This window comes from Nerophis lumbriciformis, linkage group LG20 (assembly GCF_033978685.3).
Source record: "Nerophis lumbriciformis linkage group LG20, RoL_Nlum_v2.1, whole genome shotgun sequence".
Lineage (NCBI taxonomy): Eukaryota > Metazoa > Chordata > Actinopteri > Syngnathiformes > Syngnathidae > Nerophis > Nerophis lumbriciformis.
The window spans coordinates 2,655,739-2,672,598 of NC_084567.2; the positions used below are offsets into that span (position 1 = coordinate 2,655,739).

The 16,860-nt window shown below is 39.8% G+C and overlaps 1 protein-coding gene across 1 annotated transcript; it reads right to left on the bottom strand.

The window, feature by feature from the left end:
- Nucleotides 1–2,775: 2,775 nt before the first annotated feature.
- On the bottom strand, nt 2,776–14,965 carry LOC133619740 (uncharacterized). Its single transcript, XM_061980985.1, has 4 exons — nt 14,455–14,965; nt 10,051–10,233; nt 9,756–9,977; nt 2,776–3,703 (listed from the first exon to the last, which is right to left on the bottom strand). Exons 1-4 carry the CDS (start codon nt 14,948–14,950, stop codon nt 3,159–3,161), a joined length of 1,446 nt encoding a protein of 481 aa, XP_061836969.1. The 5' UTR covers nt 14,951–14,965; the 3' UTR covers nt 2,776–3,158.
- Between the last annotated feature and the right edge of the window lie 1,895 nt (nt 14,966–16,860).

Below are 16,860 nucleotides of genomic sequence, written 5' to 3' on the forward strand. Positions count from 1 at the left end.
CTTTAGAAACAGCTGTTGCCATGTAATTCCCGCGATTTATCATTTATAGGGATGTAACTGTCAGAATAATTGTATTTAAGTTATCACAAAACTTTGTGTTAGATTGAGTTAAGCTCGCCCTGCGAGAGGACAAAAGCTGTCTTTGATCCTACCAAGCAAAAGGCTTGTAAAACTCCACTGTGTAGGATGGGGAGCGACATGACAGTGTGGGTTTCTTTGATGTATTGTAATGTAAGGAAGATTTTGGCTTGACCCGAGATCTACAAAGCGGAGAGGAAGCAGGACCCGACCCCCACCTTTTCTTTGAACTGTTTTGTAACCAAAGGCGACGGCTGTTTACGACCCCCCTCCCTTTAGAAACAGCTGTTGCCGTGTAATTCCCGCAATTTATCATTTATAGGGATGTAACTGTCAGAATAATTGTATCTAAGTTATCACAAAACGTTGTGTTACATTGACTTAAGCTCGCCCTGCGAGAGGACAAAAGCTGTCTTTGATCCTACCAAGCAAAAGGCTTGTAAAACTCCACTGTGTAGGATGGGAAGCGACATGACAGTGTGGGTTTCTTTGATGTATTGTAATGTAAGGAAGATTTTGGCTTGACCCGAGATCTACAAAGCGGAGAGGAAGCAGGACCCGACCCCCACCTTATCTTTGAACTGTTTTGTAACCAAAGGCGACGGCTGTTTACGACCCCCCTCCCTTTAGAAACAGCTGTTGCCATGTAATTCCCGCGATTTATCATTTATAGGGATGTAACTGTCAGAATAATTGTATCTAAGTTATCACAAAACTTTGTGTTACATTGACTTAAGCTCGCCCTGCGAGAGGACAAAAGCTGTCTTTGATCTTACCAAGCAAAAGGCTTGTAAAACTCCACTGTGTAGGATGGGAAGCGACATGACAGTGTGGGTTTCTTTGATGTATTGTAATGTAAGGAAGATTTTGGCTTGACCCGAGATCTACAAAGTGGAGAGGAAGCAGGACCCGACCCCCACCTTTTCTTTGAACTGTTTTGTGACCAAAGGCGACGGCTGTTTACGACCCCCCTCCCTTTAGAAACAGCTGTTGCCATGTAATTCCCGCAATTTATCATTTATAGGGATGTAACTGTCAGAATAATTGTATCTAAGTTATCACAAAACTTTGTGTTACATTGACTTAAGCTCGCCCTGCGAGAGGACAAAAGCTGTCTTTGATCCTACCAAGCAAAAGGCTTGTAAAACTCCACTGTGTAGGATGGGAAGCGACATGACAGTGCGGGTTTCTTTGATGTATTGTAATGTAAGGAAGATTTTGGCTTGACCCGAGGTCTACAAAGCGGAGAGGAAGCAGGACCCGACCCCCACCTTTTCTTTGAACTGTTTTGTGACCAAAGGCGACGGCTGTTTACGACCCCCCTCCCTTTAGAAACAGCTGTTGCCATGTAATTCCCGCGATTTATCATTTATAGGGATGTAACTGTCAGAATAATTGTATCTAAGTTATCACAAAACTTTGTGTTACATTGACTTAAGCTCGCCCTGCGAGAGGACAAAAGCTGTCTTTGATCCTACCAATCAAAAGGCTTGTAAAACTCCACTGTGTAGAATGGGAAGCGACATGACAGTGTGGGTTTCTTTGATGTATTGTAATGTAAGGAAGATATTGGCTTGACCCGAGATCTACAAAGCGGAGAGGAAGCAGGACCCGACCCCCACCTTTTCTTTGAACTGTTTTGTTACCAAAGGCGACGGCTGTTTACGACCCCCCTCCCTTTAGAAACAGCTGTTGCCATGTAATTCCCGCGATTTATCATTTATAGGGATGTAACTGTCAGAATAATTGTATCTAAGTTATCACAAAACTTTGTGTTACATTGACTTAAGCTCGCCCTGCGAGAGGACAAAAGCTGTCTTTGATCCTACCAAGCAAAAGGCTTGTAAAACTCCACTGTGTAGGATGGGAAGCGACATGACAGTGTGGGTTTCTTTGATGTATTGTAATGTAAGGAAGATTTTGGCTTGACCCGAGATCTACAAAGCGGAGAGGAAGCAGGACCCGACCCCCACCGTTTCTTTGAACTGTTTTGTAACCAAAGGCGACGGCTGTTTACGACCCCCCTCCCTTTAGAAACAGCTGTTGCCGTGTAATTCCCGCGATTTATCATTTATAGGGATGTAACTGTCAGAATAATTGTATCTAAGTTATCACAAAACTTTGTGTTACATTGACTTAAGCTCGCCCTGCGAGAGGACAAAAGCTGTCTTTGATCCTACCAAGCAAAAGGCTTGTAAAACTCCACTGTGTAGGATGGGGAGCGACACGAGGGTGTCGGATTCTTTGATGTATTGTAATCCACAGGAAGATTTTGTCTTTACCCAAGATCTACAAAGCGGAGAGGAGGCAGGGCCTGACCTCCCTCCAGGCACATTTTCTTTGAACTGTTTTACGACCTTTTCTTTGAACTGTTTTGTAACCAAAGGCGACGGCTGTTTACGACCCCCCTCCCTTAGAAACAGCTGTTGCCATGTAATCAGGGAAAGTCCAAATAAAAGAGGAGGCGTACAATCTTTCGTCAGAGCGTGGTGGGACGACACTGTACAAGGGTACAGGTCTACGCGTTTCTCCTCATTGAGCCAAATTGAATATTCTCTGTTTAATTCCTTGCTTCTTGTCTTGTTTAATAGATGTCATCAGTGTTTAAACCTGACAACAATATCACCCATATTTGGTTAATATTCAGGTCACAACATGGATGTTTTTAGAGAGTATAATGAGAGGACCCTCAATCTGTTCAATCAATGGTTAGCTATTTATTTATGATTTCGAATGCAGAAAAAAAACCAAGCATATGTGTTCTTGTCTTACATTAGGATGGTGAATGATAAACAGCACATCTCCTTACAATTTTTGCGTATTTCCAGCACGACTGACCTAATAATATGGTCAGAGTGACGTAGAATCTACGGAAATTGGCAAAGATAATCGAAGAGGGATATTCCAAATGAATGGCATTTTGTTATGTTTAAACTGTGTTTTTTTACGCATTTTCAAATTGTAAATACAAATTGGATATGGTTTGATGGATACAATGAAACACAATCAAGCACATGAAGTCAACTCGTCTTTCGCTACTTCCAGAGGACTTGCAAGAAAATGTGTCCAAGTACTTTCCCCTACGGCGTGTGCGTTTTCATGTGGGACATCATATTATGTTTGGCGGTGAACCTTTTGTCGCAAACTGTGCAACCAAAGGGTTTCTCCCCAGTGTGCGTTCGCATGTGCTTCGCCAAAAGACACCCGTAAGGAAATCTTTTAGCACAAACCGGGCACGTCGGCGAGTTTTTACCGGCCTTCTTTGCCGAGCGTTTGTCGTCAGCGTGAGTCCTGGTATCGCCGTCGTAGTCCGTATCGCTGCTCAAAGGTTCTCGGGCGTCGTCGTCGTCGTCGTCCTCGGAAAAGTGCGACGTGCTGTCGTCACAATCTGATAGAGGAGCTAGGAGGTTGTCAGCTTCTGGTGTGTGTCCAAGTGAGCTGCTGCTGCTGCCTGGAGACTCCGCCCCTCCGGTCTCCTCTCTTGGACCGTGACCAAGCTGTGAGGACTCGGGCGGTTTGTCCTCGGTCTTCCCGGAGACACCAGTCGGTGGCGACTCCTTCGGCCCTCCTTCCTGAGTGAGGTCTTCCTCTTTAATGTGGGGGCGACCAATCAGCTGCCGGACGTCTGCAGGACACAAACTTACGTCAGCGTGGACACGTCAAACATGATCAAGTTAGCCCGTTTAGCACAGCGATAGTTTGAACGTGAACATTAGCGCTATATTGTCAGCTTCAAACACTGATGACATCTATTAAACAGACAAGAAGCAAGGAATCATGCAGAGACAGAGTTCAATTTTGCTCAATGAGGAGAGACGTATTGGGCTGCACACTAGAGATGCGCGGATAGGCAATTATTTCATCCGCAACCGCATCACAAAAGTCGTCAACCATCCGCCATCCACCCGAACTAACATTTAATCAAAACCGCACCCGCCCGCCATCCGCCACCCGCCCGTTGTTATATATCTACCGTATTTTCCGCACTATTAGCCGCACCTAAAAACCACAAATTTACTCAAAAGCTGACAGTGCGGCTTATAACCCGGTGCGCTTTATATATGGATTAATATTAAGATTCATTTTCATAAAGTTTCGGTCTCGCAACTACGGTAAACAGCCGCCATCTTTTTCCCCCGTAGAAGAGGAAGTGCTTCTTCTTCTACGCAAGCAACCGCCAAGGTAAGCACCCGCCCCCATAGAACAGGAAGCGCTTCTTCTTCTACTGTAAGCAACCACCCGCCCGCGTAGAAGAAGAAGAAGCGCGCGGATATTACGTTTCATTTCCTTTGTGTGTTTACATCTGTAAAGACCACAAAATGGCTCCTACTAAGCGACAGGGATCCGGTTCATGAAAAGACGCAATCTCTCCCTCCGCACACGGACTACTATTTCACAGCAACTGCCTAAAGACTTTCAAGAAAAGCTGGCTACTTTCCGTGCATATTGTAAAAACAAGATAGCTGAAAAAAAGATCCGGCCAGAGAACATTATCAACATGGACGAGGTTCCACTGACTTTTGATATTCCTGTGAACCGCACTGTGGATACAACGGGAGCACGTACGGTGAATATTCGCACCACAGGGAATGAGAAGTCATCCTTCACTGTGGTTCTAGCTTGCCATGCTAATGGCCAGAAACTTCCACCCATGGTGATATTCAAAAGGAAGACCTTGCCAAAAGAGACCTTTCCAGCCGGCGTCATCATAAAAGCTAACTCGAAGGGATGGATGAAGAAAAGATGAGCGAGTGGTTAAGGTAAGTTTAAGTTTACGCGAAGAGGCCGGGTGGCTTTTTTCACGCAGCTCCGTCCATGTTGATATACGACTCCATGCGCGCCCACATCACGCTGGTTTTTAATATATTATTAAAGTTTGACTGACCTATCTGACTGTTTTTTTGACATTCCTTTAGCGCAGTTAGATGCGGCTTATAACACGGGGCGGCTTATAGGTGGACAAAGTTTTTAAATATGCCGTTCATTGAAGGCGCGGCTTATAACCCAGGGCGCCTTATGGTGCGGAAAATACGGTACTAATAAAATGCATTTAAAAAAATGGTGTAATAATAGTATTCACTGTTAGAAGCGGCCCTCTGGGGCCAAACATAACTGCGTTGTGGCCCTCAGTGAAAACCACTTTGACACCTCTGACCTAGAGAAACCGATACGAGTCCAGTCTTATTTGCACGAACACACCAGTTACCAAAGTTTAGGTCGTCAGCTAATATGCTAACATGTTTAGAAGTGTCTGTGTTAGTATTATTCATTTACAATGGCATTATTTCAGTCTCGTAACATCACCGTGGAGTTATTGAGTCTGTTCGGCTAATCGGAGAGCGAGCTTTTTCACTTCTGTTTTGTCTGATCGGCCGTTTTACTGCCGTGTTACAGGCACCGTTTGTAAACAATTAAGGCATGTAAATAAACATTTACAGAATATTTCTGTTTAATTAACTCATTTCACAACATATATATGTGCGGATTATACTCTGGTGCGGCTAATATATGGAAAAACATTTTTTTCTTCTAAAATTGTCTCAAAATGAAAAAAACTACTTTTTGTATTGTAATAAACTGTGGTGTCGTTTTGGCATTTACAGTAATACACCCCAAAATTTACAGTTGTTAATTTGTGGTTAAAAAAACAAACAAACAAACAAGCAGGCTGCTCAGGTGCCAAAATTTTACTGTAAAATTGCTTTTTTTTTTAATTTACAGTAAAAAAAAAAAAAATTACATTTTACAGTAAAACTCTAGCAACGGAGCTGCCTTTTTTTTTTTTTTTTTTACCATAAAAACAGCATTACTGTTTTTCCATTTACAGTAACATACACTACATTTTGAGGTGAAATTATTGCAATTTACCATATTTTTTTGCCATTTTAGTTAAAAAAAAATCTACCGTATTTTCCGCCCTATAAGGCGCACCTAAAAACCACAAATTTTCTCAAAAGCTGACAGTGCGCCTTATAACCCGGTGCGCTTTATATATGGATTAATATTAAGATTCATTTTCATAAAGTTTCGGTCTCGCAACTACGGTAAACAGCCGCCATCTTTTTTCCCCGTAGAAGAGGAAGTGCTTCTTCTTCTACGCAAGCAACCGCCAAGGTAAGCACCCGCCCCCATAGAACAGGAAGCGCTTCTTCTTCTACTGTAAGCAACCACCCGCCCGCGTAGAAGAAGAAAAAGCGCGCGGATATTACGTTTCATTTCCTTTGTGTGTTTACATCTGTAAAGACCACAAAATGGCTCCTACTAAGCGACAGGGATCCGGTTCATGAAAAGACGCAATCTCTCCATCCGCACACGGACTACTATTTCACAGCAACTGCCTAAAGACTTTCAAGAAAAGCTGGCTACTTTCCGTGCATATTGTAAAAACAAGATAGCTGAAAAAAAGATCCGGCCAGAGAACATTATCAACATGGACGAGGTTCCACTGACTTTTGATATTCCTGTGAACCGCACTGTGGATACAACGGGAGCACGTACGGTGAATATTCGCACCACAGGGAATGAGAAGTCATCCTTCACTGTGGTTCTAGCTTGCCATGCTAATGGCCAGAAACTTCCACCCATGGTGATATTCAAAAGGAAGACCTTGCCAAAAGAGACCTTTCCAGCCGGCGTCATCATAAAAGCTAACTCGAAGGGATGGATGAAGAAAAGATGAGCGAGTGGTTAAGGTAAGTTTACGCGAAGAGGCCGGGTGGCTTTTTTCACGCAGCTCCGTCCATGTTGATATACGACTCCATGCGCGCCCACATCACACTGGTTTTTAATATATTATTAAAGTTTGACTGACCTATCTGACTGTTTTTTTGACATTCCTTTAGCGCAGTTAGATGCGGCTTATAACACGGGGCGTCTTATAGGTGGACAAAGTTTTGAAATATGCCGTTCATTGAAGGCGCGGCTTATAACCCAGGGCGCCTTATGGTGCGGAAAATACGGTACTAATAAAATGCATTTAAAAAAATGGTGTAATAATAGTATTCACTGTTAGAAGCGGCCCTCTGGGGCCAAACATAACTGCGTTGTGGCCCTCAGTGAAAACCACTTTGACACCTCTGACCTAGAGAAACCGATACAAGTCCAGTCTTATTTGCACGAACACACCAGTTACCAAAGTTTAGGTCGTCAGCTAATATGCTAACCTGGTTTAGAAGTGTCTGTGTTAGTATTATTCATTCACAATGGCATTATTTCAGTCTCGTAACATCACCGTGGAGTTATTGAGTCTGTTCGGCTAATCGGAGAGCGAGCTTTTTCACTTCTGTTTTGTCTGAGCCGCCGTTTTACTGCCGTGTTACAGACACCGTTTGGAAACAATTAAGGCATGTAAATAAACATTTACAGAATCTTTCTGTTTAAATAACTCATTTCACAACATATATATGTGCGGATTATACTCTGGTGCGGCTAATATATGGAAAAACATGTTTTTCTTCTAAAATTGTCTCAAAATGAAAAAAAACTACTTTTTGTATTGTAATAAACTGTGGTGTCGTTTTGGCATTTACAGTAATACACCCCAAAATTTACAGTTGTTAATTTGTGGTTAAAAAAACAAACAAACAAACAAGCAGGCAGCTCAGGTGCCAAAATGTTACTGTAAAATTGCTTTTTTTTTTATTTACAGTAAAAAAAAAAATTCATTTTACAGTAAAATTCTAGCAACGGAGCTGCCTTTTTTTTTTTTTTTTAACCATAAAAACAGCATTACTGTTTTTCCATTTACAGTAATATACACTACATTTTGAGGTGAAATTATTGCAATTTACCATATTTTTTTTACATTTTAGTTAAAAAAAATCTACTAATAAAATGCATTTAAAGAAATGGTGTAATAATAGTATTCACTGTTAGAAGCGGTCCTCTGGGGCCAAACATAACTGCGTTGTGGCCCTCAGTGAAAACCACTTTGACACCTCTGACCTAGAGAAACCGATACAAGTCCAGTCTTATTTGCACGAACACACCACTTACCAAAGTTTAGGTCGTCAGCTAATATGCTAACATGTTTAGAAGTGTCTGTGTTAGTATTATTCATTTACAATGGCATTATTTCAGTCTCGTAACATCACCGTGGAGTTATTGAGTCTGTTCGGCTAATCGGAGAGCGAGCTTTTTCACTTCTGTTTTGTCCGATCCGCCGTTTTACTGCCGTGTTACAGACACCGTTTGGAAACAATTAAGGCATGTAAATAAACATTTACAGAATCTTTCTGTTTAAATAACTCATTTCACAACATATATTTGTGCGGATTATACTCTGGTGCGGCTAATATATGGAAAAACATTTTTTTCTTCTAAAATTGTCTCAAAATGAAAAAAACTACTTTTTGTATTGTAATAAACTGTGGTGTCGTTTTGGCATTTACAGTAATACACCCCAAAATTTACAGTTGTTAATTTGTGGTTAAAAAAACAAACAAACAAGCAGGCAGCTCAGGTGCCAAAATTTTACTGTAAAATTGCTTTTTTTTTTATTTACAGTAAAAAAAAAAAAATTACATTTTACAGTAAAATTCTAGCAACGGAGCTGCCTTTTTTTTTTTTTTTTTACCATAAAAACAGCATTACTGTTTTTTTATTTACAGTAACATACACTACATTTTGAGGTGAAATTATTGCAATTTACCATATTTTTTTGCCATTTTAGTTAAAAAAAATCTACTAATAAAATGCATTTAAAAAAAATGGTGTAATAATAGTCTTCACTGTTAGAAGCGGCCCTCTGGGGCCAAACATAACTGCGTTGTGGCCCTCAGTGAAAACCACTTTGACACCTCTGACCTAGAGAAACCGATACAAGTCCAGTCTTATTTGCACGAACACACCAGTTACCAAAGTTTAGGTCGTCAGCTAATATGCTAACATGTTTAGAAGTGTCTGTGTTAGTATTATTCATTCACAATGGCATTATTTCAGTCTCGTAACATCACCGTGGAGTTATTGAGTCTGTTCGGCTAATCGGAGAGCGAGCTTTTTCACTTCTGTTTTGTCTGATCGGCCGTTTTACTGCCGTGTTACAGACACCGTTTGGAAACAATTAAGGCATGTAAATAAACATTTACAGAATATTTCTGTTTAATTAACTCATTTCACAACATATATATGTGCGGATTATACTCTGGTGCGGCTAATATATGGAAAAACATTTTTTTCTTCTAAAATTGTCTCAAAATGAAAAAAACTACTTTTTGTATTGTAATAAACTGTGGTGTCGTTTTGGCATTTACAGTAATACACCCCAAAATTTACAGTTGTTAATTTGTGGTTAAAAAAACAAACAAGCCGGCAGCTCAGGTGCCAAAATTTTACTGTAAAATTGCCTTTTTTTTAATTTGCAGTAAAAAATAAATAAATTACATTTTACAGTAAAATTCTAGCAACGGAGCTGCCTTTTTTTTTTTTTTTTTTACCATAAAAACAGCTTTACCGTTTTTCCATTTACAGTAACATACACTACATTTTGAGGTGAAATTATTGCAATTTACCATATTTTTTTTCCATTTTAGTTAAAAAAAAAAAATCTACTAATAAAATGCATTTTAAAAAATGGTGTAATAATAGTATTCACTGTTAGAAGCGGCCCTCTGGGGCCAAACATAACTAAACCACTTTGACACCTCTGACCTAGAGAAACCGATACAAGTCCAGTCAACCTTTTTCTCCTCGGTGATCCGCTGGATGCGGCCTTAGACTCTGGAGGCCTTCGAGTAGAGCGGAGACCATGGACTGGTTGCTCTGAAGGATGCTATCCACTAGTCTCTCCTGCCTTTCTTGGCAGCGCTGGAACTGTTCAGCCAAGACCGACTGCATTCTCTCCATGCTGGACGTGAACCTCTCAAACGCCGACCGTCTTCCCCTCGGTCTTTGCCTTTGACCTACAAAAATAGTCCAAAGTCATCATAATTGGAGAATATTCTAGTTTACCATAAGGGCAAGGTAAGAACCTACCAAGTAACGCAAATGTGCCAGGTCCAGGACTCCTCTGGGGAAATAGAGTACGGTCACGTACAAAGGACGGCGGGTGAGTCAAATATGATGATCCAGCACTCTCTTTGCTTTTGAGATCAGAATCCTTGTCCGGATGTGCCTCCGGATCATTGCTTGGATCTCCCTGGTCATCTGGCACGCCCTCTAAAACCAAAGAAAATACAAAGGTTAGGCATCATTTGGGATGAAATAGGAAGTATTTGCTGCCACTGCCTCAGAGAACAGTTGCCCTTTATTCATCTTAGTACCATCATTTTGACCTGGGAGACTAACACAGTTTTTCCTACACTTTGAAACCTGCGGCTTATCAGACGGAGCAGCTAATTTATGGATCGTTCTTTGCTGACGGCGATAATAAAAAATTTTTTTTTTTTTTTTTTTAAAAGCAAAAACACCTAGGGTGTTTTATTGTTTGTGCTATGGAGCCATCTTTTGGACAAATTCACTCACTGCAGGTGCTGCAGTGTCCTTCCATTTACCCGTTTTCAGAAATTTGGGAATTTCAGGAACATTTTTGAAAATATTGATACTAGCACAGTTGTCCTTCTTAAAAACTCATTTGTATACTCTAGCCTTTAAATAGCCCCCCTGTTAGACCAGTTGATCTGCCGTTTCTTTTCTTTTCTCCTCTGCTCCCCTTTTCCTTGCGGGGGGGTGGGGGGGGGGGGGGGCACCGGTCCGGTGGCCATGGATGAAGTGCTGGCTGTCCAGAGTCACGACCCGGGGTGGACCGCTCGCCTGTGCATCGGCTGGGAACATCTCTGCGCTGCTGACCCGTCTCCGCTCGGGATGGTGTCCTGCTGGCCCCACTATGGACTGGACTCTTACTATTATGTTAGATCCACTATGGACTGGACTCTTACTATTATGTTGGATCCACTATGGACCGGACTCTCACTATTATGTTGGATCCACTATGGACTGGACTCTTACTATTATGTTAGATCCACTATGGACTGGACTCTCACTATTATGTTAGATCCACTATGGACTGGACTCTCACTACTATGTTAGATCCACTGTGGACTGGACTCTCACACTATTATGTTAGATCCACTATGGACTGGACTCTCACACTATTATGTTAGATCCACTATGGACTGGACTCTCACTATTATGTTAGATCCACTATGGACTGGACTCTCACTATTATGTTAGATCCACTATGGACTGAACTCTCACTATTATGTTAGATCCACTATGGACTGGACTCTCACTATTATGTTAGATCCACTATGGACTGAACTCTCACTATTATGTTAGATCCACTATGGACTGGACTCTCACTATTATGTTAGATCCACTATGGACTGAACTCTCACTATTATGTTAAATCCACTATGGACTGGACTCTCACTATTATGTTAGATCCACTATGGACTGGACTCTCACTATTATGTTAGATCCACTATGGACTGAACTCTCACTATTATGTTAGATCCACTATGGACTGGACTCTCACTATTATGTTAGATCCACTATGGACTGAACTCTCACTATTATGTTAAATCCACTATGGACTGGACTCTCACTATTATGTTAGATCCACTATAGACTGGACTTTCACACTATTATGTTAGATCCACTATGGACTGGACTCTTACTATTATGTTAGATCCACTATGGACTGGACTCTCACTATTATGTTAGATCCACTATGGACTGAACTCTCACTATTATGTTAGATCCACTATGGACTGGACTCTCACTATTATGTTAGATCCACTATGGACTGGACTCTCACTATTATGTTAGATCCACTATGGACTGGACTCTCACACTATTATGTTAGATCCACTATGGACTGGACTCTCACACTATTATGTTAGATCCACTATGGACTGGACTCACACTATTATGTTAGATCCACTATGGACTGGACTCTCACTATTATGTTAGATCCACTATGGACTGGACTCTCACACTATTATGTTAGATCCACTATGGACTGGACTCTCACACTATTATGTTAGATCCACTATGGACTGGACTCTCACACTATTATGTTAGATCCACTATGGACTGGACTCTCACACTATTATGTTAGATCCACTATGGACTGGACTCTCACACTATTATGTTAGATCCACTATGGACTGGACTCACACTATTATGTTAGATCCACTATGGACTGGACTCTCACACTATTATGTTAGATCCACTATGGACTGGACTCTCACTATTATGTTAGATCCACTATGGACTGGACTCTCACACTATTATGTTAGATCCACTATGGACTGGACTCTCACACTATTATGTTAGATCCACTATGGACTGGACTCTCACTATTATGTTAGATCCACTATGGACTGGACTCTCACTATTATGTTATATCCACTATGGACTGGACTCTCACACTATTATGTTAGATCCACTATGGACTGGACTCTCACACTATTATGTTAGATCCACTATGGACTGGACTCTCACAATATTATGTTAGATCCACTATGGACTGGACTCTCACAATATTATGCTAGATCCACTATGGACTGGACTCTCACTATTATGTTAGATCCACTATGGACTGGACTCTCACTATTATGTTAGATCCACTATGGACTGGACTCTCACACTATTATGTTAGATCCACTATGGACTGGACTCTCACACTATTATGTTCGATCCACTATGGACTGGACTCTCACACTATTATGTTAGATCCACTATGGACTGGACTCTCACAATATTATGTTAGATCCACTATGGACTGGACTCTCACTATTATGTTAGATCCACTATGGACTGGACTCTCACACTATTATGTTCGATCCACTATGGACTGGACTCTCACTATTATGTTAGATCCACTATGGACTGGACTCTCACACTATTATGTTAGATCCACTATGGACTGGACTCTCACACTATTATGTTAGATCCACTATGGACTGGACTCTCACACTATTATGTTAGATCCACTATGGACTGGACTCTCACTATTATGTTAGATCCACTATGGACTGGACTCTCACACTATTATGTTAGATCCACTATGGACTGGACTCTCACTATTATGTTAGATACACTATGGACTGGACTCTCACTATTATGTTAGATCCACTATGGACTGGACTCTCACACTATTATGTTAGATCCACTATGGACTAAACACTCACACTATTATGTTAGATCCACTATGGACTGAACACTCACTATTATGTTAGATCCACTATGGACTGGACTCTCACACTATTATGTTAGATCCACTATGGACTGGACTCTCACACTATTATGTTAGATCCACTATGGACTGGACTCTCACACTATTATGTTAGATCCACTATGGACTGGACTCTCACTATTATGTTAGATCCACTATGGACTGGACTCTCACACTATTATGTTAGATCCACTATGGACTGGACTCTCACTATTATGTTAGATCCACTATGGACTGGACTCTCACACTATTATGTTAGATCCACTATGGACTGGACTCTCACACTATTATGTTCGATCCACTATAGACTGGACTCTCACACTATTATGTTAGATCCACTATGGACTGGACTCACACTATTATGTTAGATCCACTATGGACTGGACTCTCACTACTATGTTAGATCCACTATGGACTGGACTCTCACTATTATGTTAGATCCACTATGGACTGGACTCTCACTACTATGTTAGATCCACTATGGACTGGACTCTCACTATTATGTTAGATCCACTATGGACTGGACTCTCACACTATTATGTTAGATCCACGAAGGACTTTACTGTCACTATTATGTTAGACCCACTATGGACTGGACTCTCACTATTATGTTAGATCCACTATGGACTGGACTCTCACTATTATGTTAGATCCACTATGGACTGGACTCTCACTACTATGTTAGATCCACTATGGACTGGACTCTCACTATTATGTTAGATCCACTATGGACTGGACTCTCACACTATTATGTTAGATCCACGAAGGACTTTACTGTCACTATTATGTTAGACCCACTATGGTCTGGACTCTCACTATTATGTTAGATCCACTATGGACTGGACTCTCACTATTATGTTAGATCCACTATGGACTGGACTCTCACTACTATGTTAGATCCACTATGGACTGGACACTCACTATTATGTTAGATCCACTATGGACTGGACTCTCACACTATTATGTTAGATCCACGAAGGACTTTACTGTCACTATTATGTTAGACCCACTATGGACTGGACTCTCACTATTATGTTAGATCCACTATGGACTGGACTTGTGCAGCCCTTTGAGACACTAGTGATTTAGGGCTATATAAGTAAACATTGATTGATTGATTGAACAAAAGCTAATGTGCCTTTTACAGGTTAGACCCACTTAGCTCCGGGCTAGTTTTCTTCAACTTTGCGGCAATTTACTTGGAAGCGAAACGCCGACGCCAACATCCAAGCTGCGGGAGCGCGGGTGTCCTCCGAGCAGGTCGTCCAGGAGGTCAAAGTGCGGACACCAGACGGCGTTGTGTCCACTGGCGACGTCCTTCTTGGTGTTGTAGTAGACCTGCTTCAAGCGTTTCCACCGCACTCGGATCTGCTCCGGACTTCGACGGAAGCCGGCGTTCTTCATGGCGTTCGCCACTTTTTCGAAGACTTTCCCGTTTCTGGTTTTGCGTCCGTCGAGGTACTTTAGAATGTCGGACTCCCTCAGCTGGTGGATCAGGAAGATGGTTTCCTCGTCACTCCAGAAGTGTGTGCCGCGGGGACCTGCCAGCGCCATTTTGAAAGTGCTCCTTCTTTGGGAGTCCACGCAGCGGTGGGACGTTCGGCTCTTTGTGGAGAGCCGACTCTTTTGGCTCGGCTCAACAAGAAGGAGGTGGTGCTCTGCGCATGCGCCAGCATGAACGCCGTCGGATGCCATTGAATTGTTGAGTCGTTTGCGAAAGATTCGGCCTTTTGAGCTTTAGCTGTTCACATTCATTTATGGACAGCCATAATGCAAAAGATCTGAACAAAATTAAACATTTAATTATCTTATAGTTATTACTCCACTATGTATTTTAATTATTTTATTTGTTATTATATATTAATAATATACTATATAGTTAAAATATATATAGTCCAGGTTTCTGTAGTTTAACCGTAATTCAGTGCTCAATATCGAGAGCGAATATACGTTAGGTCAGGAAAAAAACGCAGAGGCTATTTCATCCCGACAAGCCTGTTTCGCAGGTTTCTCTGCTCTTCAGGGGATTTTATTTTATTTTATTATTTTATTTAATGCATTAGTTATGAACAAAATTAAACATTTAATCATCTTATAGTTATTACTCCACTATGTATACGTTAGCTGTACAAAAACAAACTTACATTTTTGAACTTTGTACAATTTAAAATGTGTCTTTTTTCTGCGCAAGAGAATAACGAACAAAAACTCAACACAACAAAATAGTGCAATTAATAAATAATAAGTATATTTTTTTATATAATTAATATCATTATTTTATTTGTTATTATATATTAATAATATACTATATAGTTAAATATATATATAGTCGAGGTTCACATTAATTTATGGACGGAAATAATGCAAAAGTTCTGAGCAAAATTTAGCATTTAATTATCTTATAGTTATTACTGTATTATGTATACATTACCCGTACCAAAACAAACTTTAATTTTTGAACTTTTTACAATTTAAAATGTATCATTTTTCTGCGCAACACATTTAAAGTAAAACAACAGAGAATAACGAAAATAACTCAACACAACAAAATAGTACAATTAATAAGTAATACATATATTTGTTATGTAATTAAAATCATTATTTTATTTGTTATTATATATTAATAATATACTATATAGTAAAAATATATATAGTCCAGGTTTCTGTAGTTTATCTGTAATTCAGTGCTCAATATCGAGAGTGAATATACGTTAGGTCAGGAAAAAAACGCAGAGGCTATTTCATCCCGACAAGCCTGTTTTGCGGGTTTCTCTGCTCTTTAGGGGATTTTATTTTATTTTATTATTTTATTCAATGCATTAGTTATGAACAAAATTAAACATTTAATTATCTTATAGTTATTACTCCACTATGTATATGTTAGCTGTACAAAAACAAACTTACATTTTTGAACTTTGTACAATTTAAAATGTATCTTTTTTTCTGCGCAAGAGAATAACGAACAAAAACTCAACACAACAAAATAGTACAATTACCGGTAATAAATAATAAGTATATTTTTTTATATAATTAATATCATTATTTTATTATATATTAATAATATACTATATAGTTAAAATATATATAGTCAAGGTTCACATTAATTTATGGACAGAAATAATGCAAAAGTTCTGAACAAAATTAAACATTTAATTATCTTATAGTTATTACTGTACTATGTATACATTACCCGTACCAAAACAAACTTTTGAACTTTTTACAATTTAAAATGTATCATTTTTCTGCGCAACACATTTAAAGTAAAACAACAGAGAATAACGAAAATAACTCAACACAACAAAATAGTACAATTAATAAGTAATACATATATTTGTTATGTAATTAAAATCATTATTTTATTTGTTATTATATATTAATAATATACTATATAGTTAAAATATATATAGTCCAGGTTTCTGTAGTTTATCCGTAATTCAGTGCTCAATATCGAGAGTGAATATACGTTTGGTCAGGAAAAAACGCAGAGGCTATTTCATCCCTACAAGCCTGTTTTGCGGGTTTCTCTGCTCTTCAGGGGATTTTATTTTATTTTATTATTTTATTTAATGCATTAGTTATGAACAAAATTAAACATTTAATTATCT

Excerpts from the sequence above, each read along its gene's own strand:
- LOC133619740 (XM_061980985.1), bottom strand. The coding sequence starts at position 14,950 with ATGGCATCCGACGGCGTTCATGCTGGCGCATGCGCAGAGCACCACCTC. Across the intron at positions 10,234-14,454 it reads CGTCGGCGTTTCGCTTCCAA|AGGGCGTGCCAGATGACCAG; the intron begins GTAAATTGCCGC and ends CTTTGGTTTTAG. Across the intron at positions 3,704-9,755 it reads GGATCACCGAGGAGAAAAAG|ACGTCCGGCAGCTGATTGGT; the intron begins GTTGACTGGACT and ends TGTGTCCTGCAG.